This window comes from Bos indicus x Bos taurus, chromosome 15, assembly GCF_003369695.1.
Source record: "Bos indicus x Bos taurus breed Angus x Brahman F1 hybrid chromosome 15, Bos_hybrid_MaternalHap_v2.0, whole genome shotgun sequence".
Taxonomy (NCBI): Eukaryota; Metazoa; Chordata; class Mammalia; order Artiodactyla; family Bovidae; genus Bos; species Bos indicus x Bos taurus.
This window is the reverse complement of record NC_040090.1, coordinates 2879828-2907811: the sequence shown is the minus strand read 5'-3', so window position 1 is coordinate 2907811 and position 27984 is coordinate 2879828. Positions and strand designations below refer to the sequence as shown.

The following is a 27984-nucleotide window of genomic DNA, read 5'->3' as shown; positions in this document are numbered from 1 at the left end:
AAAGGCAGTTTGAAAACAGGTTCTGGGTGGCTGAGTGGTGGTGGTTTGGGTCCAGCTTTAAACACTGGGCTTTGTATCACTGCAGTGAGCATCCTGGTTGTAAAGCGTCCAGGACTATTTCCACGAACTGAGGCATTGTTTTGACTGGTGTGTGCTATTAGAGCCTTTTGAATGATAAGATGGAAGATTCGTCTTTTACCTCACCTCTGCTAGTTCTTCCAGGAAATAGAGGAAGAGTGTGAATAAGTAGATCTTTTATTTTTTGTTTTGCTCCTCATTTTGGTTTGGGGGTAGAAAATGACAAGTAAGTATGAGTCCTGCAGATTTTCCTTTCCTTGTTTGACTCCTCTATGCTGTTGGTTTCTTTGTTATATGACTAAGGTATGGTCTGTGTTCTAGGTAGGGGCCTCCTTTGGGTGTCTAGAGTCTTAATTCCTTTCTTAGGGTTCACTTATGGAGAGTCAAAGGGGTTAGAACACGTTCTTTCAGCTAGGATAAAAATGGGGACTGTTGGAAATCTTAAAAACAAGCTCTGAGTAATTGCAATTTCAGCCTTGGGTTTATGAGGTAGATGATCTCTAGAGATGAGTGAGAGAGGATGGATGCAAATAAATTAAGCGTAGATCATTATTCAGTTGGAATACCAAAGTGATTAGCTCGGTGTAATTCACTGCTTTCTGCTCTGGTACCTGGTGCCCCTGTTCCTAAGTGCCAGCCCTCCCTCTCCCGCCCCCACCTTGTTTACTCAGTGAGTGCTAACCATTTTGCCTGAACTATTTATTTAATTTCCTACAGTAACTTTCTGTTTGTTGTTTTTTGGTTTATTTTTTTGTTTTTTAAGGAATTTGAGCCTCAGAGAACCTGAGGTTTGCTGAAAATTTCAGTGCTTGTAAGTGACCAAGGCCAGGATTAAACCCTGTTCTGACTATATAAAGTTAGTGGATTTAACCGCTAAAACACTGCCGTTCTCCAGAGAGAATAGAAACAAGAGCCAGAACTAAACTGAGCCCTTTTGAGAGGCAGGAGTGCTTCATCCTGAGGAAGGTCAGTGCTTGCTTAGAGTTCCTGCATGCTCCGAGGTAGAGTAGTGTATGTAAAAAATCCATTTTCCATAAAGCTGTAAGGAGCTAGATATGTTAGAATGGATATTATCTCAACTTTATTACAGGGATCTTTCCATATGCACACCATTATTGTCCTGTAATTCTTTTTTTTTTTTTCATTATTGTCCTGTAATTCTTAAACCTACTGGAAATGCCTCAAACTTTATTTGATTGTCAGTGAAATTTCTTCCAGAGAATTTTCTGACTTGGGTTTGGAATGAATTGCTAATTTGCAGGGAGAGGTTTGTAGCAGGTAGTTCAAATAATGTTTATCACACTGTATTACAATTGTCTGTTTGTTTTTTTTTTTGTCTTTTCCCCTATACTGACCTGCTTGAGTGTAGATACTGTCTTATCTCTGTATCCCCTTAGCGCCTGTCTTAGTGTCTGGGATATATCGAGTGAAGTGAAGTCGCTCAGTCATGTCCTACTCTGCGACCCCACGGACTGTAGCCTATCAGGGCTCTCCCTCCATGGGATTCTCCAGGCAAGATTACTGGAGTGGGTTGCCATTTCCTTCTCCAGAGGATCTTCCCGACCCAGGGATCGAACCCAGGTCTCCCGCATTCCAGGCAGACGCTTTAACATCTGAGCCACCAGGGAAGCCCTGGTGATATATTGAGGTGCTCAGTAAATCTTGGTTAAATAAGGCACGATGGGAATCAGTGAGGGACTTTTGTGGGGAAGGCTGAAAGGAAGTTGAGATGGGAAGAAATTCAACAAAGATGAATAAAATTGCTATGTGATTTTGAAATTTAGTCTGTAGTTTTAACTTTTTATACATTGCCTACCTTCCATTTTTAAATACAGTTTTTAGAAAGAATTGAAGGTTTAAAATTTGAATTTTTCTTTAATCCTGTTTCTTTTCTGGGCAAGCAGTACAAATAATAGTGTAAATAGTTAAGAATCCTAGGCAGTTCATCTCATATTATAGGCAGCTGTTAACTTCAGCCACTGAAACCTTATATGTAACCATTTTCTAGAGGGGAGGAACTGGTTACCCAGAACATATTAGGGCAGCAGCAGGGAAGTATTGCTTTCAGCTGTGTTGGAAGTAAATGGTTTTTATACTCGTTAATAAAAACATAAAAAGCTTGAAATGATAGTTTGAACATTAGTGCTTCAAATAAAGTATGTTTGGACATCATTATATATATACATTTTTTGTCACTGCTTTCGCTATGAAACTAGGAGATTTTGTTCACAAAGTGTATTGGAAAGTTTATGAGTTTAAGAACCCAAATTAATTTTCTGGGAAATTAGGAATAATAGTAACAAGAAATTTGCCTAAAGGAATGAGCCATAGCTTATTACTATGTGATTTCATGTTCTCTTTCCTTGCAAAAGGGGTTAAATGCTATGAGACGCTGAAATAGGGATTGCTCTGCCTAAACGCAGCTGCCTCCAAGGTTTGTAATAGAGGGCATTGATATCTCCTGGCAGGGAGATTGTAAAGGCGGGGAAGAACGACTGTTCAGTTAGAACTATCCAGTGGGATATGAAGGTATGGATTGATTTGTATTTAGTTTTATTGTATAATGTATTTTTGGAAGTAACCGCCCCCCACCCCCCATTCTACTTGGAATTGCATGTTATTGATTATTAAATGTGGACCCTGTTCTCAATACTTAATATTTATTATTCTGGTGCAGGGACAGTATTTTCCATTTTAAGGCCATTTTCCTCTCCAGTGAGTCCTTAAACCTGATTGGAATGATGTGGGCATTTAGATTAGGCATGTAGTGGGGACATTATAAAGATCGAGAGTTTTCTTTTCTCAAAGTCTTCTCTGATGGCCTACAGGTAATTTGGTCACAAAACATGCCCCATTTTGGATGATAAAACTTATTTTGAAAACATTTCAGACTTTCAGAAAAATTGGAATAGGAGTACAATAACTCCTGTATATCCTTCATTCACCTTAACACCAGTTGTTAAAATTTTGCCATAAATGCTTTATTATTCTGTATTTTTTGATCAATATGCTGACCAAACAGGGAATTTCCAATCTAAATGTGCCACAAATATAGAAGCAGGGCAGCTCTGCATGCTAAGAGCGTGGATGCTGGAGCTGGACTGCTGCTGCTGCTGCTGCTAAGTCGCTTCAGTCGTGTCTGACCATAGACGGGTACCTGTGTTCAAATCTTCTACCACTTAACTAGCGAAGTAGCCCTGGGAAGATTGTTTAATTGCTCTATGCCTCGATCTCCTTGTATGTGAAATGAGGACAATGATATTAACTGTCGCATAGGATTGTTGTGATGATGAAGTGACTTAATACATGCGAAATTCATAGGCTGTTGTCTGGCTCATGGGAACACCTCGTTTTTGCTATTAGAATGAATACTTTGAATGAATTCAAACATCATTTGTCTGACTAAGTTTCCTTTAAGGTGTCTTAAGACCTGAGACTCTGTGGTGGATATAGATGCTTTTATTACAGAATAAATGGGTATCCTGGATGAATAGGCTTTTCTTTCTTTTTTTTAAATAGACAAAAAGTGCCTTTAGCGATAGGCAAGTTTAAGTTGTGGAGGCAGGGTAGTCCAAAGTACGGGTGCTGTGGGAATGGATAGCTCTTAATAAATTGAGGCGTGAGTGAGAGAAGAGAAGCTGGTGGCAGCCAAAGCTGCAAATTTCTTAGGAGATTTGGATACTTTAGGGGGAAAAAACAGCAATACAATTTCTCCCATCTTTTTGTATCTACAGGAGACAGAAATCTAGCATCCAAGGGTAAACTTCCTTTAATTTTGGTAGAGAGTGGATTGAAAAAGCTTTGTTTGGGTTTATTATTCTTAATTTCGGACCAGTTTCTTTCCCTTGATGTCTCACTTGTCCAACCGGGATTTTGTAGGATAACGTTAGTTTTGAATGTACAGGAAGCAATTGCACAGCGATGAAGGTGGTTTTTTTACTGTCTTCTCTTGAAATAAACCTCACTTTTTAATGTTAAGGAAACATCATTTTCTATTTCCAACCCTTATTTATGGGACATTTGCAAAACTGAGACACATAGAGATTTTGAGTTCATCAGTGCTTCCTGTGAGAAGTGTGCTTCTGTCAAAGTGGTCTGTCTGCTCTTATATGTGGAAAACTAAACTGTGGCCTGTGGGAAATACATATGTGTTAACTGCAGCCTTGTCTGGAAGCTTTTGGTTTCTTCCAGCCTAAGTTTTTCCTTCCCTCATACCAAATAACCCATGAAACTAGTGTTCTGGAAAGCCTTTACACTTCGTTTCTGTTGGCTCTCTATAGCTTCCTATCATGACTTCTCCTAACCCCATAGGTGTTCATTTGTGACTGTGCTGGGTCTTTGCTGCAGCGTATGGGCTTCTCTGCTTGCGACAGAGCGAACTGGGGGCTGCTCTAGTTGCGGTGTGTGGACTTCTCAGTATGTGGCTTCTCTTTTGGGACCATGGAGCCCATGGGCTCCGTAGTTGTGGCTTAGTTGCCCCTCAGCCTGTGGGACCTTCCCGGACTAGGGATCAGACAGACCTGTGTCCCCTGCGTTGGCAGATAGATTCTTACTCACTGCGCACCAGAGAAGTCCTCTGTGGTTTTTTAAACCCACATTTCCCTCTACTGATTCTCCTGTTTCTCCTTTTCGTTCGCTTTCCTCTTTTTATTTGGTGTCTCCTTTACCTTTTTGCCTCCCCTATCTTTTTCCCCTTAGGTTGGTGGTCTTCATGGGCATCACTTTGCCTCACTAACACTTAATATGAAAGAAATTTCTAATTCTTAAAATAGAATAAATTGTACTCATGTGGTGAAGGTTCGAGTATTAGGATACTGAATTTGGTTATTTCAGTTAGGTCTATATTAGGATTAATTGTTATGATTCAAGAAGACTGAGTTCTAATTCAGATTAAGGTTTTTTCCCCCCCATTTTCAAATATCACCCACATTTACTAATTAATTGCTCATTTTTATTCAGTAGAGCAGAAGATACTTACTTTCCTGGAGTAAAAGGAAGTCACTTACGGGGTATTTATCGGTTCTGTGTGTGTTTCCCATGTTGTTCAGTACTGAATGCGGCCGTGTATTGAGAGGTGTCTTTGTGGAGTAAAGATATTTGTTTTAGGGAGCTTATATTTGAAAAACCCAAAATGTATTCTGGTGGTTGAGGATATAAGGCATTGTTATAGAAACTAGGTCAACTTTTCAGTACTTTTATCAAAGCACCTACAGGTTCCATTTTATTGCAAATGAAGTAAATCTCATTGAAATAAAGTAGCTGGTGTATATTCAGTACACTTTTAAAATAGAGTGATCTATTTTAAAGGAGAAATTGGTGCCAATCTGATTTCTTTTCACTGTTTCTTTGTTGGGACGGGGGAAGTTCTGTAACCTCTCTTCTGTTTAGTTCTCTGTTGGCTGCTTTGTAAACCAGGGAAGAATTGACCATTGAATGTCTGCCCTGCTGAAGGTCAGCCAAATCTGCAGGTAAGACTACTTGAGACCCCCATTGATGGGCCTAACGTCACAATTAGAAAGAAATTTGTAGAAAGAAAAATGAAATAATGTTGATTTACTTTTCCAAAGTTTAATTTTTTGCGTTCACTGAAAAAGTGAAACATCTTTGTTTGAAAGAGATCCGAGAGCCTGCTGTGCACCCACTGGGACTCACGGAGCTCACATTCCAGCTGGAGGAAGATAGGCATTAAGTGAGCAAGTAAATACACAGTAAGTCAGAGTATGATAGCACTATTGAGGAACAAAATAAAGCCAAATATGTGGAGTGGTGAATAGCAAGTGCAAGGGCAGGAGTGAGCTTGTTTTAATATGGAGCAGTTAGGGAGGGCCTCGCTTACAAATAATGTTTGAAAGAGACTTAAAAGAAATCGGAATGAAGTCACACAGATAAGGGTACAAAGTGCAAAGGCCCTAACAGACTGGTTGTTACTAGCAGGCAAGAGAGATGGGGTGGCAGACGCGTTCAGAGGCCCATGAGTGTGCGCATGTCAGGGGAGGCCGTGTGGACTCCCGCACTGTGCAGCGCCGGCAGTCTCCTCGCCGCAGACCCCAAAGACGACAGCTGAGAGAGAGTTTTTGTGTGTGCTTTACAAGGAGCTGAGGCAACACCTGGCCCAGCCTCCATCTTTGTCCCATTGCAGAATAGTCAGCACGAAATCGCAAAGTAGCAGAATCTGCATAGGTGGATGACCCTTGTCTTGGAGAATGATAAAAGTAATGCAGCTATTTTGAACAAGCTTGTGTGTGTGTGGAAACTGAGATCAAATTTTTCTTCCCTAGAGAAATCTGTTTCTCCACCAACTGATCTACAGAGTCAAATTTCTATGAACAGTAGAAGTGACAGCCTTCTTTTTGAGTACATTTGAGTACATTGAGTTTTTTTTTTTTTTTTTAGTACATTTGTTGATTTGGCTTATGACCAAATATTATGCCTACCCCACTTATTTGCTGCTTTTTGTTTTGCTCATTGGACCAAAAGTTCCTGCTTCCTCACAGCCCTCATCATTGAGATTAAATAGCTTCAGGGTCCATTTTATAGGTCACCGTATCCATATTACTGTCTTGCACATCAGGGGGTGTGATCAATCCTGATAACTAACTGTATGTCTGTTTTCCCTTTTTATGTATTAATATGTTTAAGCAGTAATGGTGTTAAAACATAGGCTGAACCCCTTGGCCTGGTTGGCTTTGGTGGGATTGAAGAAGCACTAGCGTGCAGTCATCAGTGTTCTGTGGCACCCCCATAATGGAAAGTAAAAGCATAGTGATTCCCAGAGGAATCTGTCTCGAATCACCCATTCTTTCTTTCTCTTGCAAGATTTCTTGTTTTGCTAGTCTGTCCTTCAGTGAAAGACTGTCTCTGTCTCTTTCTGGGTCTCTCTCTCAGTTTGGGGTTTAACCCTGTAGCTTGACCTGGTTACCATCTACTTTTCCCTTTAATTATACCTATCTAGTTGTCATTCTGTTACCTAATATCATCCTTGGGAGATGCCCTCGATCAGAAAACTTTTTTTCCCTCCTGTCCCCTTCTCCTTTGGTCAGATAACTGTATCATTTTGCAGGAAATACTCTCGGCAATCAGATTCCCCAAATTCTGGAGTTGCTTTAAATCACTGCTTTACAGATGTTTATAGTTGTCTTGAAAGTCAGTCTTTTGATGCCATTCTTCTTTCCTAAGTCTCTGGTGACATGCTTCCTTGTGGAAATACTCCTCTTTATGCTCCTTCTAAAAACATCTTACTATTCACTTGCTATTCAAAGCAGAAGTTAAAGTGACTTACTTGGATAAGTGTCAGAGGTAACACGTGAATCTAGAGTTTCTGGTGTTTCTATTATATTGTCAACTGGGCTAAAATTATCTAGGGTCTTGAATGTTAGATTTAAGACTTCAGACTTCTTTTGGGATGGAATGTGGAACCAATCTTAGGAAATGTGGTATAGCTCTTTGTTCCTTGGAGGAAAGTTAAACTGAGTCATTTGAAACAATAATTGGGTTTTCCAATCTGCAGTGTAAATAGGGATATCCTCCACTGTAGCAACTCAGGATTCCAAAGTAGTGAGATAGTTCTTCCTTTTAGGTTCTGAGCCTGGAATATAGCATTTAGTATTGTATCATTCTGGCCATCTATATATTTAATTCCATACTTTCAAAGAAACTTTAATCCAAACTGAATAACGAGCTGTCTAATGAACAGTAAAGCAGGTCCGAATAATGTATTTTACAACCAGTGTCCTTTTTGGGAGAGGAATGTGGTGGGCAGAGGGTTGTCAGGATAGGCCAGGATGGTGGTTCCCAGCAGCTGTCAGAACCGCTTTGAGAGCTTTTTACGAAGATGAATTCTGAGGCACCTAGATAGTAAGGTGTGAGGACTGGGGATGTAGATTTGGGAGATATTTCTAAAAACAGCTTCCCAGGTGATTCTGATCACTCAGGTTTGAGGACCACAAAATTGGAACTTTTGAGTTAAGCTACAGATCTGTATGATTTCTCAGATGGGTGGTGACTTAGTATGAGAAATAGAGGAGACTAGTTCATGGTGTCAGTGGGTAGTTGGAAGCTTTCTACCTCTGTATCCTGTGTTGTTTTGAAATAAATGACTGATGTCACTGTCGGATTTGGGGATTCTGCCAGTGCTTAGTATGGGATGGAGGACTTGCCTCTTAGGGGGAAGGGAAACTTAGACCACATCTCCATTTCCCTTCTCCATTTTGAAATTGTGGAACGACTTCAGGAGAGGATGTTAACATTGAAACTCAGCTGGACAATTTGTTTAAAACTCAGCAGGAAGGGCCAATGTTACTTCCTGTCTGAAAAGGAAGTGCCGGCTTCCTTCCCTTCCTCCTTGGCTAATGCTGGCCCACTTAGAAATGGCTGGGGGAGGGGCTGGTCACAGTAGTGCTTTAACTGGCTATTATGCCTGGGGAGGTCAGGTCATATCAGTGTGGAGGAGCAGAAGCATTTGTTCCCTTCTTAAAACCCGGAGATGGATGCTGCGTGGACTGCTTTCTACTTGACATTATCTAATAGCTTTGTGCTGCGCTTGCTGTTGCAGTCCAGGAAGCCTTCCAGTCTCCAAGACATTATTTTACATTAAACCTTATACCTCCCCTGTATTCCCTGACATTTGAAAATAGATCAAGGAGGGAAGAAACTGAAATCCATTTGATACTGAGGGGTAGGTTGTGGAAAGGAGAGCATAAATGGGCAGAGGGGAGTGGATGACAGAAGTTTCTTATTTTTAAATTGAGCCAAGAAAGCATTCCTTCTAAGTGGGGCCAGTTGGCACTCTTCCTGCTATTTTAGTTCTGGCTTCTCCTTCCTACTGGCCAGTCAATTGTATTAAGTGTTTGATGTGAGTTTGAACTGTGGTCTCTGGGGCTGGGGGGAGGGAGGGTGGGGGAAACAGCTGGTGCCTTCATCAAGCTATCTCCATTATGCTTCTTTTCAGGGTGTTAGGGGGAGGGTGGTAGAGGAATTGGGTGTGTGTTAGCTGAGTCCTAGCAACTCTCAGTAGTGGGATTGGATCCTTGGGCACTTTTAATGCTATGTGGGATGTTGGCTAGTTGGAATGTAGCAAAACCTTTTCCCAATCACATTCTTTCCTCTGCTTCACCTCCTTCCAATTCTTTCAGCTTTGGGCTGACGGGGAGAAAAGGGGTATGTGTGAAGTTATATAGCAAAACAGATTCATACTTTCCCAACCATTTAGTATTCAGCTTAAGTCTTGGTCCCTTCCATTGACTTTCTCCTTACTTCTTTGTTATTTCTTTGGTTGGGTTTTCTGACTGTCTGCAAACAGCCAGAGATAGGACAGGAGTAGAAGCGTGAAGTTGTGCTAAACTGCGATCAGTTGGCTGTACTGGTCTGCTTCCTTCCCTCACGTTGTGGGGTGACTGTCTTTCTGAGTCAGCATGCATTTTCTGTCTCACCTGCTCAATTTGAGGCAGAGAACTTGCTGAGTATCCCTTTGGAGTAACAGCAGCATAGATACTGGTGTGTCCGGTTCTCTGTCTGGGGTGTGTGTTTTTTTAAGTATCTTTAAAAAAAGATATCTTAAACTCTCCTACTGTGCTGTTTTATCTGCTTTTGATATAACCATCTCCCACTAATGTATTTGGCCTGGAGTATGAATGAAGGAGAATTGGGTAAGAATACTAACTTTTAAATTAATACGAACGTTTAAAGTTATTCCTGAGTTGGTTTGATTCAGCGCTGTGTAAGAGATTTCAAACTGCGTGTGCCTCAGTGATAGAGCTTGCAGTGGCAAGGCTCTGTCTGGTCTGAAATACAGGGTGAATACGGCTAAATATTCTTTTTTCTGTCCAGTCCTAGAATGACTTGATTATTGTGTCTATACCTGCTCCACCTCCTTGTATCTGGTTATATCATAGCCAGATATGGAATAATTCATTCTAATTGTGCTGTTTTAGACTTATCTCTTTTTGCATCAACATGTACCATCCAAATCAGGTTTCTGCATAGGGAGCTTCTAGCAGAGCCAAGAAGGAGAAAGGAAGGGGAGAAGATGAGAAATAACTGTGTATTACTCACTCGTTAATTGCCTGGAATATCCCCCTGGTTTGAGAGCTCTGCGCCCTAAACCTTGTGCTGTGCTTTACGCCAGGGGAATTGAGCCCTGGGGGCAAAGGGTGTTACTTTGGATTTCAAGAATCTGGTTAATAGGGCTTGACTTCTTTCTACGTCTTTGCTTCTGGAGTTTAGGGCTAACACCCAATGGGCTTGTATAAGACAATAAAAAAATGTATCATATATCCCATTCTTGGTATGAGCTGAGGGCTCTTATAGGGAGGGAGATTTTCCTTCCTGATGAGGTGCCAAACCTGCATACAGCCCCTGACCCACTCCAGGGGCAGCAGTGAGCAGGGAAGCTGCTGTAGTGTCGACCTTTCTTGCTGCAAGAACTACTGTGCAACCCCTAGGAGACCTCCCTTCACTCCCTGGGGAAAGGGAGAACTTTGCTTCTGGCATCTGCTGGTGCCTGTTCCGCCTCTACACAGGGTGGAGTCTGCTGCCTTTTGTTTGTTCTCTGTGGGGCCTTTTAGAAAGCAGTTTTAGCTTGTGGCGAAGAGTTTGAAAGACTTTAAACAGTAGAAATGGGTGATAGAGAGCAGGATAGAGGATGTGTCCGAAGTTGTTTTCCCAGGCGTGAGTATTCTCTTGACTGAATGCGGATTGGTGATCAGGTTGCCATGATGAAGCTTTCTGTGGGATATATCACACACAGCTGAGCTGAGTATAACACCAGCAGCAGCTTTAAAATCCCCAGTCCCCCAGGTGAAGAAACTAGCCAAGAAGGAGCCTTGAAAATCGCCCCAGGCCCTCTGAGCCCTTAGGTCCTCACACAGGATATCTCCGCCGATGCTGAAAGGCCCGAGCTTTGTCCCCTGTAGCTTGGGGCAGGGAGGAGGGTTGTTTTCCCTGAACATGATAAGGAGCTGCGCGGGGCAGAGTGGGAGCTCGGGCTGGCGATTGGTAGACAGGATGCCCTGGAATGCGGTTGGCTTGCAGCCCAGAATCCAGCACTTTGTATTTGTTTGTTTCTGGGAGACTGTGGTCTGGTGCTACTGTGACAGGAAGTGAGAAAGCTGGGAGTGGGGGAGCCGAAAGGGGCGATGTCTTTGTGGTTCTCCTGTGAAATCTCTTTGTCCCTGGAGAGCCCCTCCGCTGCCGGGCTCTACTGAGAAGAGAGAGCCTTTGTGTGTCTAGTGGGTCTTGGGGCAGCGAGCTTCTCCGAGGGCCGGGGAGTGCGAGTTGTGACTGTGGCCTTTTGCGTTTAGCACTCGAGTTAAGTAAATGGCTACCGTCTCTTATATTGGGATCTCACTGACTTTTTAATGTGCGCTGCTACTATTTATAGATCTCTCGGATTTAATTAAGGAAGGAATATTAGAAGGAGGTAGATGTTTATTTTATGTTATTCACGGTATATATTGCAGATCTGTTGAGTCTGTGAAAAGGATAGAAACAGGCAATTCCTTTTTTAAAATATAAATTTATTTATCTTAATTGGAGGCTAATTACTTAGTGGTTTTGCCATACATTGACATGAGTCAGCCATGGGTGTACATGTGTCCCCCATCCTGAACCCCCCTCCTACCCCCGTCCCCATCCCATCCCTCTGGGTCATCCCAGTGCACCAGTCCCGAGCACCGTGTCTCATGCATCGTAGAAAGGGGCAATTCCAATTGATGCCTTAGTCCATACGGAGCTGGAGAAACCCACTTCTTAAAAAAAAAAAAAATCTTTGTATTTATTCATTTCACTGCGCCAGTGAATGGGGGATCCGTTTCCCCTGACCAGGGCTGGAACCTGGGCTGCCTGCTTCAGTAGCGTGAGGCCTTTAGCATTGGATCACCAAGGGAAGCACCCGCCCGCGCCCCCGTTTCTCAGTATGGAGAGGTACCCGCCCGCGCCCCCGTTTCTCAGTATGGAGAGGTACTGGCAGTTCCCTGCGCTCCAGTGGGCTGCGGTTGGTCGATGTCAGGGATTCCCCCTCCGTCTAGACTTAACCAGCACCTGGAGCGCCCCCACCCCTCCCCACCCCCAGCTCCCCTTGTTTTGTGTTTTCCCTGCCCTCCATTCTAGCTGTGAATCAGGCATCTCTTCTCAACTTGTGGATTGGGTGGCTGAGTCTTCAACTTCTTGCGGAGCTGGCTCGTCCCTAAGGACACACACAAGCGGCCTTTGATTACCCTGGAGGACAGCTGCCCTAGAGGCAGATTGCTGACATACCACTAGAACAATCCCTCCCCTCTGTTCTGATGCTGGCTAGCACAGTCTTCCCTGCTTCTAGTTCCTTCTGTTTTCTATCCCACCTCCGATCTCTGCTATTGGTTTAGTGAGGTGTCACATTAAAAATGGTAGTAGGGATATTTGTGATTAGATTTTCTTTCTTGCGCTCTGCTTAGAGAATGTGGCAAGTAGCCAGATTTCAATAGCAGGCCTTTCAGGGGAAAAGTAGGTGATTTTGTGCAAAGTAATACTTCTTTTGTTTCTTTTAGCTTTTCTCTTGAGTTCTTGTTCCTTTTAAAATGAGAAATCTAAGGTATTTCAATTCTGGCTATTCTTCTCCAGAACTGAGTAAAGTCTTGCTCTTTAAAATGAAGGTAGTGCCCAAAGGTCTAGATGCTTCCGCCTCATCCTCTGTCACCACCCCTCCATCCCCCCACCCAAAAGTTACTTTTGGTCACCTTCTGTATTTGAATTAGAATGACTTTTAACCACAAGAAACATAGAAAGTTCATATTCACTCAGTCTTTCAAGTTTCTGCCACTCACTAGTTGTGTTGATCTTGGGCAGGAGACGGAATCCTTCTGATGTGCAAGTTTATTCGTCTACAGAAGGGGCCAACGCTACCTCAGGTTGTTGGGAAGAGTGTGTGTGTTTATTTATAGGCAGAGGTCAGTAATTAATAACTCACAAATACTCTCCCCCTATAAGGTCAGATTTTCTTCTTTTAGAGCGAAACATTTCCTTCAGCCATCTGCCCTGTGGCTGAAATAGGACCTTCACACCTCATGATGTCTTCATAGACTCACACTTGTCTCTCTGTTGCTTGTGTCAAAAAAGGCGTACCCTAAACCTAATGGAACCGGTGTCTTGTTGCTCATTTTAGGGCTCAGGGCTTTCTGAGGAAGCTGGACTGTAGATGTGATTCAGTTACATGCTTTCAGCTTTTCCAGGTCATCTTCAAATAATGGGCAAAAGAGTCGGTGGGAATACCAGAGATAGAAAGTTAGGCGGGTCGGTGAGAAGCTGCCACTTTAAAAAAGGAATGTGAGCTCAAACAGTTGGGTGACCTCTAGTAAACCTTAAGGTTAAGCTTTTTTCCCGTGGATTTTTTTTTCCCTAGCCTGTGGTAGTGAAGAGTGTAAGGTGTCCTAGTTAATTTTAGGATTTGTCTTTTATGAGACAGAAGTGAAGTTCCGTTTTGAGTAGACTTTTCCTAATTTCCCTTTGTATGCTGACCTCCCTCTTGTTCTCCCACTTTTTGTAGAATGGAGAAAGGCATTTGGCCTCTCCCCTTCCTCCAGTCTGACACCTCCCTCTGTATTTTTTTTTTGGCCCCTCCTTCTTATCTTTGTTTTCTTATCGGCCTCTCCCTGAAGCTCTGCTTTCTCCTTATAAGGCTGGCTAAGGTGCCTCTGGCAGGGTTGCAACAGGGATACAGGTAAGTAGCTCAGTGTGTCTCAGACTCTCTGGATTGAGAGAAAATTCAGTGCTATCTGTCCGGTGGAAGGCCTTGGAGAGGCACGTGGTTAGTGGGGGAGGAGGAGGAGGCAGCCTGGCCTGAGAGATCGGGAGGACTTGTTAGACCAGTCCTGCCTGTGTGTCACACGCCCTCCAGAGAAGCAGGTTTTGTTTCCTTCCATACCATTTCAGTCCTGGGCCCCCTCTGTAGACGAGAGCCGCACCCTTACTTTGCTTCAAAGCCAGCCTAGCATTTAGCCATTTTAGTATATTACGGTTTGGGGGGTTCCCAGGATACTTGGGAGGGGAAAAGAGCAATAAGAATGTTCCATCTGGTTTCTGAATTTAGGGTCAAGATGGTGGAGGTGTTTTGTTTTTTTTTTTTCTTTTAAAGTCACAGCAAAAAACATTTAAATCCTGGAACAGGTAACTAGAATATTTAAGGTGTCCTAAGTGATCTATAGGGATTGCTAGCTCAGCTGCCTTTTAACAAGGAGTATTTCTTTAAAAACAAACAAAAAAAAACCAAAAAGCCCAAAAGTTTCATGTATTTTCCTTTTTTTTTTCCTCAGAAACTCCAATGAGATAGCATGATCACTCTTTTCCAAGAGGAGGGTGATTTACCAGAGACTCCCTTAATTCATTAGATTTAGGTGGCGCTAGTGGTAACAACCCCCCACCCCCACCCCGCTTGCCACGGCAGGAGACTAGGCTCCATCCCTGGGTCAGGAAGACGCCCCGGAGGAGGAAATGGCAGCCCACTCCAGTGTTCTTGCCTGGAGAATCCCATGGCCAGAGGAGCCTGGCGGGCTACAGTCCACGGGGTCGCAAAGAGTTAGATATGACTGAAGGGACTTCGCGTGCACGCAGTGGTGGACACGGTGAGACCTAGTCCTTCATTGCAGAGACTCCTTCCGTCAGCCTTCTGGGTGCTCTTAAGTGGAGAAGCTGGGCCGGTCATAAAGCAGGCCACGTAATTCTGAGAAGTGCCCAGTTGGCAGGAGGTTGGGAAGTGAACATAGTCGTCTTTCCGTCTTATTGCAGATCTTGTCCAGGGTTTGGGTTAGTGTAGGAGCAAGTCTATCCAGCAGGGAGAAATACTAGAATTGTTCTGACTGAGCTTTCAATTGTTCTCAGTTCAGATGGTGGAACTTCAAGTGGTGGGTGGGGTGCTTAGACTTTGGACTTTGGTATAAGCACTCTGTGATAAGAAGCCCTGGAAAACTATCGACAAAATATATTCCTTTTGATTTAAAAATTAAGTGTGGATTTTCTCTTTGTGTGGTTGAACTGGACTGTTTTGGTTTGAACTTGGCAAATACCAGTCAAGGCAAATAAATACCTTTACATGTTTAGAATGCCTATGCTTTTTGGTTTGATTATGTTCTGTAGTGTTACAGGTGCTATGTTTTATACAGGTGTATTCTTCAGTAGATGGCTCAGTCTGTACCTTTTAAAAAAGCAGTTTGGAATCCCTAGGATGATGAAGTTTTTGCTAATCATTGCGTTTAGAGGGAGGACATAACTTTATCTTTGATTCTGTACTGAAGAAATAGAAGGGAACAGCGCTGCCTTTGAACCTGGCTACAGAAGATAACATTTCTTTTTTCTTGGTTTCTTCCAGAGCCCAAAGACTGTTTTGTGGGGTTTAGAGTTTTCCATCTGAAGACAAATAATCTTCCTCTTTCCACAGAGATTTATGTGCCTAATTTTGGTCATCTTTTTGGATATACTTCGCTGAATTGTGTGGAGGTGGGAGAGAGGTTCAGAGTCACCCTGTCTTCAGTTTTACATATCTTATAAAGCTAAACTCTGAAAAGTAACAAAAAGTAAAGCTTACGTGGGGTTATTTATAACTTCTCCAAGGTCTCACAGTCTGTTTCTGGCAAAGCCAGGTCTTGAACTCCAGGTCTTTTGACCTCTGGAGCATGAAATGGCAACCCACTCCAGTACTCTTGCCTAGAAAATTCCATGGATGGAGGAGCCTGGTGGGCCACAGTCCATGGGGTCACAAAGAGTCGGACACGACTGAGTGACTTCACGACCCTTAAGAGTGTGAAGAATTCCTGTAGCCTGTAGTTTATAGAACTACAGCTAGTGGCAAAGGGGAGCCTGCGGAGACGAGTGGTTTCTTCAAATGCCTTACCAACACCTCCAAACCAGCACCTCCCCAACCAGCACCTCCCCAACCAGCACCTCCCCAAACCAACACCTCCCAAACCAACACCTCCCCAAACCAACACCTCCCAAACCAACATCTCCCCAAACCCAACACCTCCCCAAACCAACACCTCCCCAAACCCAACACCTCCCCAAACCAACACCTCCCCAAACCCAACACCTCCCCAAACCAACATCTCCCCAAACCCAACACCTCCCCAAACCCAACACCTGCCCAAACCAACACCTCCCCAAACCCAACACCTCCAAAACCTTAGTCCTGTCTGTTAGCTGTTTGTAGTAGTGTTAGTCGTGTCCATCACCAACTCCCGGAGTTTCCTCAAAGTCATGTCCGTCGAGTTCGTGATGCCATCTAGCCATCTCATCCTCTGTCGTCCCCTTCTCCTCCTGCCCCCAGTCCCTCCCAGCATCAGGGTCTTTTCCAGTGAGTCAGCTCTTCACATGAGGTGGCCAAACTACCGGACTTTCAGCTTCAGCATCAGTCCTCCTAGTGAGTCTTCAGGACTGGCCTCCTCGCAGCAGTGTTGGGCCTCTGTGCGTTGGGCGTTTGCTGAGTGCTTGCCATGGAGCCTCTCATTTCATCCTTGCAGCTGTCCCGTGTGTCTTGTTTCTCCCTGCTTCTCCATTTTACAGAAAAGAAACCTGAGGATTAGAGAGATTTGCCCAAAGTCACATAGCTAAGAAGCAACAGGGTTGAGATTTGAACACAGTCAGTGTGATTCCAAAGTTGATATTCTTAACCTTTAAGAATTCTAATTCCAAACTGTTTCTGCAGCCTGTTTACAGTAGAACATCATCGTGGGGATTGTGCTGTAGGCAAGTGACTTTTTGCCCTGTTACCTGGTTGACATTGTTGAACTGTTTGGTCTTTCTGGGTATCTGATTTAATTCAACTTTTTTTTTTGGTTTAGAATTCTTATAGAAGAGATTGGATATTTACTGTTGTCCGTACTTGAATATGGGAACCTTGTAGATTCAGGGTCTATAGGTCTTGGCTTGTTAAGAATAAAGAGGGTATTCTCAGCAAGTCTAGTGATCGGTGAGTTGCACGTTTCACCTGTTCACTTTGCTTCCCTCCCCCACCCTGGGAATTCCTTAGTGATCTTTTTTTGGGGGGTGTTTACTGCATGTCTTGCAGGGTCTTGGTTCCCTGACCAAGGACTGAACGTGGGGCTGTGACAGTGAAGCCCCAGGGCCTTGGCACTGGGCCACCAGGGAATTCCCAGTGATCTTTTTTTAGTGAGGACAAGTGTAATCTATTGAAAATAAAAGTAGCAAACCGGTAAAGGTGTTGGCCTATAGTCTTGAGGCTTTCCTGACTCTTAACTGCCAAAATTAGTTAATGGTTTGCAGATTCTGGTCTCTAGGATAATTTGTTTTTTATGCTGTGTATGTTTGCCATGAGACTCAGGTCTCAAAGTTGTGAGGTGATGTCCTATATCATATCAGATCAGATCAGTCGCTCAGTCGTGTCCGACTCTTTGCCACCCCATGAATCGCAGCACGCCAGGCCTCCCTGTCCATCACCAACTCCCGGAGTTCACTCAGACTCACGTCCATCGAGTCAGTGATGCCATCCAGCCATCTCATCCTCTGTCGTCCCCTTCTCCTCCTGCCCCCAACCCCTCCCAGCATCAGAGTCTTTTCCAATGAGTCAACTCTTCGCATGAGGTGGCCAAAGTACTGGAGTTTCAGCTTTAGCATCATTCCTTCCAAAGAAATCCCAGGGCTGATCTCCTTCAGAATGGACTGGTTGGGTCCTTGCAGTCCAAGGGACTCTCAAGAGTCTTCTCCAACACCACAGTTCAAAAGCATCAGTTCTTCAGTGCTCAGATTTCTTTATAGTCCAACTCTCACATCCATACATGACCGCTGGAAAAACCATAGCCTTGAATAGACGGACCTTTGTTGGCAAAGTAATGTCTCTGCTTTTGAATATGCTATCTAGGTTGGTCATAACTTTGCTTCCAAGGAGTAAGCGTCTTTTCATTTCATGGCTGCAGTCACCATCTGCAGTGATTTTGGAGCCCAAAAAAATAAAGTCTGACACTGTTTCCACTGTTTCCCCATCTATTTCCCATGAAGTGATGGGACCGGATGCCATGATCTTCGTTTTCTGAATGTTGAGCTTTAAGCCAACTTTTTCACTCTCCACTTTCACTTTCATCAAGAGGCTTTTTAGTTCCTCTTCACTTTCTGCCATAAGGGTGGTGTCATCTGCATATCTGAGGTTATTGATATTTCTCCCAGCAATCTTGATTCCAGCTTGTGCTTCTTCCAGCCCAGTGTTTCTCATGATGTACTCTGCATAGCAGTTAAATAAACAGGGTGACAATATACAGCCTTGACGTACTCCTTTTCCTATTTGGAACCAGTCTGTTGTTCCATGTCCAGTTCTAACTGTTGCTTCCTGACCTACATACAAATTTCTAAAGAGGCAGATCAGGTGGTCTGGTATTCCCATGTCTTTCAGAATTTTCCACAGTTGATTGTGATCCACACAGTCAAAGGCTTTGGCATAGTCAATAAAGCAGAAATAGATGTTTTTCTGGAACTCTCTTGCTTTTTCGATGATCCAGCGGATGTTGGCAATTTGATCTCTGGTTCCTCTGCCTTTTCTAAAACCAGCTTGAACATCAGGAAGTTCACCATTCACATATTGCTGAAGCCTGGCTTGGAGAATTTTGAACATTACTTTACGTGTGTGAGATGAGTGCAATTGTGCGGTAGTTTGAGCATTCTTTGGCATTGCCTTTCTTTGGGATTGGAATGAAAACTGTCCTCTATAGCTTACCTAACTGCTTCATTCTCTTCCCCCACATAAGCTTTCCTTTTCCTTCCATTTATTTATTTTTTTCCCACTTATTTCTTATATGGAGACATTATGGGTAACCCGTTAACCTAAAGATAAGTAGAAACTTTTTCTTTTCCCCCTTTCTTTTGATATTTGGGAATAAACCTCTTAAGAGTTACAGGAGAGAGGTGTTGGACTATCATTTTATATTGGAGTTAAGTTCAAATTTGCTATTAACTGAGACCTTGGGTAATTTCTTCACCTGTAGCCCTTTTTCTCATTTGCAGTAAAACTTTACCTTAGAGTCCTTGGAAGGATTGCCAGGATAATAAATCTAAAACACTCAGTGATTGTTAGTTCTTTTCACCTTCCCTTTCTCCTTGTTAATAAACTGCTAAAGCCTCAAGTAGGGAATTGAGAGTTGATTATAGCAGATGTGTAATTCTGTGATGGCTGCCAGGCGCTGAAGAGAAGCCCCCTACGTCCCAGAAACACTGGTGTAGGTAGGACCTCCTAGTAAATAGTTCTGGAGAAGGAAAACCAGCTCATCCATTCCTTAGAACCCAGGTATGCCTTTGACTCAGTTAATTTCATCTTCTAGTTCACAAAATAGTTTTAGGCTGAGGCATTATCATTAAGTAATGTAATTGGAAGATAAAAACTAACTCTTGAAACAACTTAATACGTCACATTTATATAATGGACCTCGTCGCAGCTGCTCCTCGCTGCGGCTCTGGGCTAGGCTGGGCTGGTGGTGTTGGCGCCTTAGAGACGAGAACGTGGCAGGCCTTGCTGCCGTCGGTGGCTAGTGGCGGAGCCGGGACGGGGTGTGTCTTCTGAGTCCAGTTCTGTCCTGCAAAGCTCTGCTTCTGCTCTGTTCTGGGCAGATAAGCCTCCCCCATGCTTTTAGTCCTAGGAATCTGATCTTCTCTTTCTTCATGTTTTCACCTTCTCCAAGTTAGGGCTGGGTCTCCAGATCCTGCTTCCCAAGTTGGAGCCCTGGGTAGAGCCCCCTTACCCTTCCTAAAGTCATGGGGGCAAAAGGCAGCGATTTTATGGCAGACTGACAGTTTCTCTTTGCAACAGGGAATGTTGTCATTGTATGCTCGATAGTAGTGGTAGTTTGGTCTTTTATTAGCAAAGAAAATTACAGGGTGGAGACTGCCCGAGTAGTAACTACAGTTCAGACCGACCTGGGAGAAGCTCTCGAGCTGAGTCCTTTCAGTATGGAAGGTTCGTAGGTCATTGATGTAGTGGGTAAGCACAAGTATTTAAAATTAAGTAATAAAAATGAAAGGGAGGAATATTTAAAAAAAAAAAAGACTTTTGAATGGCCTGTTGCTCTGTAGGGGATTGAGAAAGCGACAGCGGCCTTTGAACTTGGAGGAAGAACGGGGTTGGTAAGTGGCTGTGGGAGCCCAGAGGCCGGAGGACCGCGTTCCTGGACTGAGGGCCTGGTCCACTGGGAGGAGTCTGGGTGATGGAGAATTAATTAAGGCGTCTGAAAAGTGAAAGTTGTTCAGCCTGTCCGACCCTTCCTGACCCCATGGACTATACAGTCCATGGACTTCTCCAGTCCAGAGTACTGGAGTGGGTAGGCGTTCCCTTCTCCAGGGCATCTTCCCAACCCAGGGATCAAACCTAGGTCTCCTGCATTGCAGGCGGATTCTTTACCAGCTGAGCCACCGGGGAAGCCCAAGGAGTTTGTTGGGCGCCTGCTTGTCAGTTCCTCTGGATACTCGTGCTTGCTGAACGCTGCGTGCACACTGAAGCAGACAGGCCTGCGCGTCTGTGCTTGGTAGGGCCCTGGGGAGCGTGGGAAAGGGAACTGAAGCCGAAGGCTGAGCCTGGCTAGTCCCCACACGCCTTCCCCAGCACGACTATTGCACTGGTTTCCCAACGTCTTTGTGGGCATGCTGGGACTGGGCTCTGGACGTTTCTGCCTCAGGGGTGGGGAGGAGGCGGAAGGGCGTTCCAAAAGCAGTTTTCTCTTTCTTCCCAATTTGGTTGCTGGGAACAGGGGGTAAATGAATTTCTATCCGTATTATAACCTGCTCCTAGTGCTCTGCAGAAGTACAGGTGGGGAAACTCTGACATGACCGCAGAATCCAGTTTTATTGAAAACTACATTCAGGGTCCGTGTATTTGAAAACAGTAAAGTCCAAAGGGCATCTGTCACATTAAGCAATTCTAGGTCATGTTTTAAATTACCCCCATTCCTAGATTGTTTTTCCCCCCATATCTGCCCTTGCTCGTTTTTTTTTTTTTTAATACATTAGATATATTTTATTTTCCTCTCACTCCTGTTTTTCCTCCACGTATTCCTACAGCTCTCTCCTTCCTGCTTCCTCCTTGCTGTGGTGGCTGGGATGCTTCTCCCATGACACTTTGGATCTAGCCTGGGCTGTTTTCTGTTAAACCAATCAGTTGCGACCTTCTCTTAACAGGTGTGTATATAAATATGTTTATTAACAATAAAAAATTAAGTGCTTTTTTTCTGGAGGTGTTGATGAGAGGGTGGGAAATAGAGGGTTTATTCTGAAACCCACCTTTCAACATAGTACATCTGGGACTCCCCCAGAAAGTCTCCCACTGCCAACTTGTAAGAGAGAATCCCTAATCAATCCAACAGTGTAACTGCGGTGCCCCTCCACCTATTAGCCAACTCGGTAGTTCACGTCACAGGGTATGGGGCACTCTTCAGTTCTGAGTAACTGTCATTTGTGGTGGTAGTTACACACAAATCCTCTCTAGGTGCTTGGATGTTTGCCTTTAGTTGGAATAAGTAAAGATGTAAAAATGGAGCCTATTTAGAGCTTTCTTCAGGATGACAGGGATGTAGGAAGTCCCAGCCATCGACTAAAGGTTAGTCTACGAACTGCTAGAAGGGATAACTTGATTATAGTTTCATATGATGGCTCCTTTTCCTACTCCACAAAGAGATGTGGAGGCAACTGAAAATGGCTCCTGTTTGCACGTAGTCTTTTTTATTCTGCTGCTTTCTTGTCCATTAGCCAAGGCACACATTCTGCCTTCAATATTGTAGTACAGTTTTGAAGAGTAGAAAAGCCCCTTTATGTATGTACTCAATTTGAGGGCCTTAGTTGTATTTCCTGCCTTTGACGGTGGGAATATTTTTTCACTTCTCCCCCTTCTTGGTATTATGACTTGGCAAGTTCCTTTAGTATGTTTTGTCACCACTGCCGCAGTTTCGGTGTTCGGATCTGGGAGACGTGAACTAAGATCTGTCCTGCCCCTCTGTCTCGAGAGGCGGCTTGTCCCGCCGGACCCTGAATGCTTGTCTGTGGTGCGGAGTTGCAGCTTCGCTGAGAAAAGGAGCCTGACTTGAATCTCCTGTGTGAGCAGTCCTGAGCCCCGTCCTCTCTTACTGACCGTGCAGGGCACGGGGCTGGTCGCACCTTCGCTTTCAGCGGCGGTCCCAGGCGCTGTTACAGAGGGTCGTGGGCAGAGGACCCTGCTTGTGCAGGCGCCGGTGGCGGGCCCAGGCTTGGTGGCGGCTCTCTCTCTGCGCTGCAGGCAGACCGCGAGGGGCATCTCTGGCTCTGGGGTGAATCGTGCACCTGTCCTCTCTGACCTGTGCCCTTCTCTTCCCTCTCTCGCCTCCCCGGTAGTGTGCAGTGAGGGGCCTCCTCCCTCCCCCCCTCCCTCAGTGGGCCATCTTCTCTTGCCCTGCCCTCACCTCCATGGACGACTCGGAGGTGGAGTCGCCCGCCAGCATCCTGGCCTCCGTGAAGGAGCAGGAGGCGCAATTTGAGAAGCTGACCCGGGCGCTGGAGGAGGAGCGGCGCCACGTCTCGGCGCAGCTGGAGCGCGTCCGCGTCTCCCCGCAGGACGCCAGCCCGCTCCTGGCCAACGGCACGCTCACCCGCCGGCACCAGGTAACCCTCCGTCCGCCAGGCCTGCCCGCAGACACGGACCCCTCGGGGAGGCTGCTCTCCGCACGGCGGGCATCCCGTGCCCCTGCCTAGTGATCACCTTCGCAGGGTGCTCGGTACTGATTGAGACAGGACATTGCTGCTCTGCCGAGTTACGTGGACATCTCTCTCGAAGCATCCATCTGACTTCCTGTCGGCTGCAGTGGGGTTTCTGGGTCGGGATGCCGTTCTGGTAGTGGCAGATCATATAATTTGAAGCTGTGCTCAAGTTAACTTCTTTTTTTTCCCCCTGGTTTCCCTCTTCCTCCATATCAAAAATTCAGGATATTAAATGCCTGCTTCGTGGTTGGGGAAGTTGGACATCTTGCATTCTCATTCTCCCTCACAGAGCAGTTTGCTCAGAGGCGTGGCAGTGTTGGTAAATTGTGTATTCCCGCTCCACACTTTTTTTGTTGGCTGTTCAAGTCATTTTTTGGAGAAGGGGGTCATTGTTAATTCTTTTGGTTAGAGTTGGCGAGGGAGCATCATGCTGCTATTTAAGCCAGATGACCGCAGGAGCCAGTGGTCTCTGGGTTGGCTGACTCGGATGTGACTCTGAAGTGAGTTGGTGTTCGAAACGAGAAGTATCTTGTGTTTCCTATGGTTTCTGTAGTCTGACTTTGCTGTGATGTAATCTGTCTGAGGTTTTGTCTGTGTGTGTGCGTGTGTGTGTGCGTGTGTAATAGGCATTGCCTGATAGAGTTCATCTTAGGAGATCCTGATGGGAATCAAGAGCAACGCTCATGCTCACGATTGCTTATTAATGTTTGAAATGGAGAAGGTCCCTCAGGCTACGGAGCTTGTTGAGTGAGAGGATGTAATTTCAATTGGGGACGATCAGGAATTTGGAAGCCATGTGTTTGCAGGGCTTCTAGGATTTTTACAGGAACAAGAATAGAGGCTGAGGGTTGGAGGGGTATATATTGCAAAGGAGAGCAGGAGCGCTCAGCCTTGGAGGTGGTGGGGAATTCCAGGATTTAGTACATGGAGTCTCTCTCTTTTATTTTTAACTTCTGCTCAGCAGTGAAACCACACCCTTCCTTCTTCCTGAAAATAATGTTTAACTTCCTTTCCCTACAGCATTACATGACCTACGTAATGCGAGTAGGGTAGGGGAAGAGTCTCTCAAGGTGGCTGATCTCACTGTAGGCTTTGTGAAGGGGAGTAGTCAAATGTGTTTTTACATAGTATACGGTCGTTAGATTATTTCCTGCTGCTTCAGATGGAGCAACTTAAGAATGGCATTTTTGAATGTGTTCTGTGGATCTTATAATTGGTGATGAAGATACTGAGACATTTGTTTGCTTGAAGGGGGCTGAGATGCTTATTTTCTTCCTGCTTGAAAAGAGAAACTCGTACCTCTTGCTTCTTTCTGTAGAAAGCCGCCTGGTGTGGGCGTTTCCCATGGTTGTAGAGCATGAAGATGCATGAAACAGTAAAGGCTTTTGGAAACCCCCCACCCTAGCTTTTCCAACTTTCCTATGTTCTTATGGCTTTCCAAAAAGATTTCACAGGGAACTTACCTTATTCAGAAAAGAGTTTTGAGTGCCTAGTATGTGCAGGCACTGTTGAGGGTGCTAGGGAGGCGCTGAACAAAACTGACCAACGTGCACAAACACCTCTGCCTCAGAGCCCTCACCATCGTAAGTTCCAGAGGCCCAGGCCACCTGAGCTCCAGGCCCAGTTGCGCGTCTGAGGTGCTGAGTCTAAGGCACGATGTGGTTCTTTTATCTGTACTGACAGACGGACTCTGGGCCACAAATGCCTTCTTGAAAGCCCTTTTCCTGTTTGGAAAAAGGTCGTTTGTGTTTGATGGAGCAGAAGAAGGCCACAAAGTGAATTGTCTTCTTGTGGGCTCTGTTTCAGAACGGCCGCTTTGTGGGCGATGCTGACCTTGAGCGACAGAAATTTTCAGATCTAAGCCTCAACGGACCCCAGGTACCTCTTTTGGTTCAAGGTCTGGGTTGCTTGTTCATATCTTTTTTACTTTCCCAGCTTGAGAGCATATTGGTGTCTTCTAAATTACCTGGCACGTTGTAAACTCTCGTTAATTAGTTTCATTTAGTGGAAAAAAATGAAAAAAAGTGGAGCTTCAAAGTATATATATGGTTTTATTTTGGACTTATATTGGCCATTGATTTAGTGTTTGATCCCTCCATTACTGCATCCCTTTTCTAGAGTGGGTGTGGTTCTACTTTGCAGAAATCCCTACCTGAAATCTAGCTGGTCTTGAGCCTTAGGCATATCTGAAAAATCACATTGAGCCATTCAGAAGATGGCTCTTACTGAGGTTTTCTGGTTCATCTTAAAGGTTCTTATTGGGTAAACTTTGTTTTATTTGAAGGATCACTCAGATACAGATACAGCTGCTTTTTACACAGTTCATGCTCACTTGGATGACTAGACCTGGGGTGCTGTCTGCTGCCTCTGCCACTGGGGGTGCTGATGTAGCTGTAGTTAACTCAGTTCCTGTTTGTTAGGTGAATGGGACTGGGAACTTATATCTTCTGCCCTTTTGTACAAGTTGGGAAAGTGGGAACAGTCACTCCTAAAAATTCTGGGCCCACAGAAGATGTGTTGTCTTCAGGGAGACTGTGCTGCCCCTTGGGATGGATCATTAGTGTATATGGCTTAGGAGTGGCTCTTTCCTTCTTCTCTCTGCCGTGTAGGATCACAGCCACCTTCTGTACAGCACTGTCCCCAGGATGCAGGAGCCGGGGCAGATTGTGGAGACCTACACGGAAGAGGACCCCGAGGGTGCCATGTCTGTGGTCTCCGTGGAGACCTCGGACGACGGAACCACTCGGCGCACAGAGACCACAGTAAGCTGAGCCTTGTGTGAGGTCTGGGGTGAGGGCGGAGGTCTTCCTGTGGCCTTTATCAGGGGGAAGGGCTGGGCAGTTCACTAGGGTGGCAGAAGTGCCAGTGATCTGTAGTGAAGCGTAGAGAAAGTGCTCCCGGGCTGCACAGGGAAGCTGGAAGAGATATGAGAAAACCTGATGGAATGAGGAAGGGAGTCTCAGCAGCTTTCCTTGAGGCACTGTGACTGCCAGTGCGGTGTTGTTCCCGGCAGACTTCCCGGAAGATCGACGGGGAGGCGGTGAGATTGCTCCGCATTTCTAGGGAAAGCAAGCTGGGGACACAGGGTTATTTCTTAGAGGGGTCTAGAGTTTACGCTTAATTTGTTCACGTCATTAACGTTCGTTTTCTGTTTCCTTACTCGAAGGTCAAGAAAGTGGTGAAGACGGTGACGACGCGGACGGTGCAGCCAGTCCCTATGGGGCCCGACGGGCTGCCTGTAGACGCCTCGGCGGTGTCGAACAGCTACATCCAGACTCTGGGGCGTGACTTCCGCAAGAACGGCAACGGGGGCCCTGGTCCCTACGTGGGGCAAGCAGGCACGGCCACCCTCCCCAGGAACTTCCACTACCCTCCCGACGGATACAGCCGCCACTACGAGGACGGGTATCCCGGGAGCGGCGACAACTACGGCAGCCTGTCGCGGGTGACCCGCATCGAGGAGCGGTACCGGCCCAGCATGGAAGGTTACCGGGCGCCCAGCCGGCAGGACGTCTACGGGCCGCAGCCCCAGGTCCGGGTGGGCGGGAGCAGTGTGGACCTGCACCGCTTCCATCCGGAGCCCTACGGGCTGGAGGACGACCAGCGAAGCATGGGCTACGATGACGTGGATTACGGCATGATGTCCGATTACGGCACGGGCCGGCGGACGGGGACGCCCTCTGACCCGCGGCGGCGCCTCAGGTGGGCAGGGAGGAGGGCGGCGGGGCGCCTCTGGCAGACGGAAGGGGCGCGCTTCCTCGCGGGGAGCGCAGGCAGTTGGGCCCCTCCCCGGCCTGTGTCTGTAGGAGACCATCCTCATCGTCCCTCTTCTGATTTTACTAAATGCTGACTTGACTTTTTTGGTCTCCTTTTCATTATAAATATCATATATTCTAATTATAGAAAACAACCTGTGACAGTTAATTGGTCTGTGTCCTGAGGAGAGGCCTTTGGTTCTGTGTCAAGAGTTGGTTTATTTTCTGCCTAAGATTTGACGCCCCCGTTTGGAACCTGATATCTGAAGCTATTGAATACTTGTTCTTGTGAATTTCTTCCACTTCTTGTTTGGTGTTAAGAACAAGGTTAAGGATTTTAGGCTTTCAGGAGCCGGATGGACAGTTGAAAGTGAAAGTGTTAGTCGCTCAGTCGTGTGGGAGGACTCCATGGACTGTAGCCCACCAGGCTCCTCTGTCCATGGAATTCTCCAGGCAAGAATGCTGGAGTGGGTTGCCATTCCCTTCTCCAGGGGATCTTCCTGACCTAGGGATTGAACCCAGGTCTTCTGCATTGAAGGCAGAATCTTTGCCATTTGAGCTATCAGGAAAGCCCTAAACCTTATAAAGGACCATGGAACTGATTTAGGCTTTGCAAATGATATATTGTTTTTGTTGTATGTCATTGTTCATTTTACAACCTTTTAAAAATATGAAATGATATGGTTAGATAGCATGACCAACTCAGTGGGCATGAATTTGAGCAAACTCTGGGAAATAGTGGAGGACAGGGGAGCCTGGCATGCTGCAGTCCATGGGGTCAACAAGAGTCGATCATGACTTAGTGACTGAGCAAAAACCACAAAAAAATGTGAAAACCGTTCTTAGTTTCAGGGCTGATGTGGCCCATGGGCTGCCAACCTTGTTTTAGAATAAATCAGAGAGCAGTGTTTTCTGAGCAAAGAGAAATAAGAAGAATTCTAGGAGAAGATTTACGGATGTCTTAATGGTAAGAATATCCTACCAGCTGTTGCTGAATTTCTGTGTGAGGTCATGACTTTCTAAAGCAGATGCCTTGGTGCTCATTTTACTCATATTAGGTAGCTTTGGTTAACAGCAGACGGGGCTGGGCCCAGGCTAGAGGCCCCATTATCTAAGCCTGAGTCACTCACCTTTCAGGAATCTTTTGGACAGCAAATCCAGCTCCCATGTGACTCATGTTTTATTCCCGGGGTGGGGCTGGGGGGCACACCAGGTACAGCCATCACCAAAGGAGGCGTCCTCGGGTGGCGGCACCTTCTCCTGGCGACAGGCGTGCTTTTCCTGACTTCCTCATTAGTGGACTGAGTGGGTTGAGTGAGTGCTGGTGGCTAGGTCATTCACTTGTCCCTGGTTGGAGCAGTTGACATAAAGAGGGTTTGGCTTGGTTCTTGGGTTTATCTCAGGGTGGTACTGGACTTAGAAACCTGCTCGACTAGCCAAGAACATTTGCTCCTTCCTGTTCTCGGCCTCG

At 45.4% G+C, this 27984-nt stretch overlaps 1 protein-coding gene across 12 annotated transcripts in view; it reads left to right on the top strand.

The window, feature by feature from the left end:
- The window catches only part of CTNND1 (catenin delta 1), a 45377-nt gene that overhangs the window by 2039 nt on the left and 15354 nt on the right, over positions 1 to 27984 (top strand). For 7 of the 12 annotated variants that reach the window (XM_027562259.1, XM_027562263.1, XM_027562258.1 and 4 more), the window contains exons 2-6: positions 21094 to 21210; positions 22396 to 22662; positions 24565 to 24636; positions 25368 to 25520; positions 25925 to 26460. In XM_027562259.1, coding sequence (XP_027418060.1) covers positions 22468 to 22662; positions 24565 to 24636; positions 25368 to 25520; positions 25925 to 26460 — 956 coding nt within the window. In that variant the 5' untranslated portion in view covers positions 21094 to 21210; positions 22396 to 22467. Of the gene's footprint in view, positions 1 to 20424; positions 20562 to 21093; positions 21211 to 22395; positions 22663 to 24564; positions 24637 to 25367; positions 25521 to 25924; positions 26461 to 27984 lie in introns of all 12 variants that reach the window. The other 5 variants (XM_027562261.1, XM_027562256.1, XM_027562267.1 and 2 more) reach the window with 3 other exon arrangements.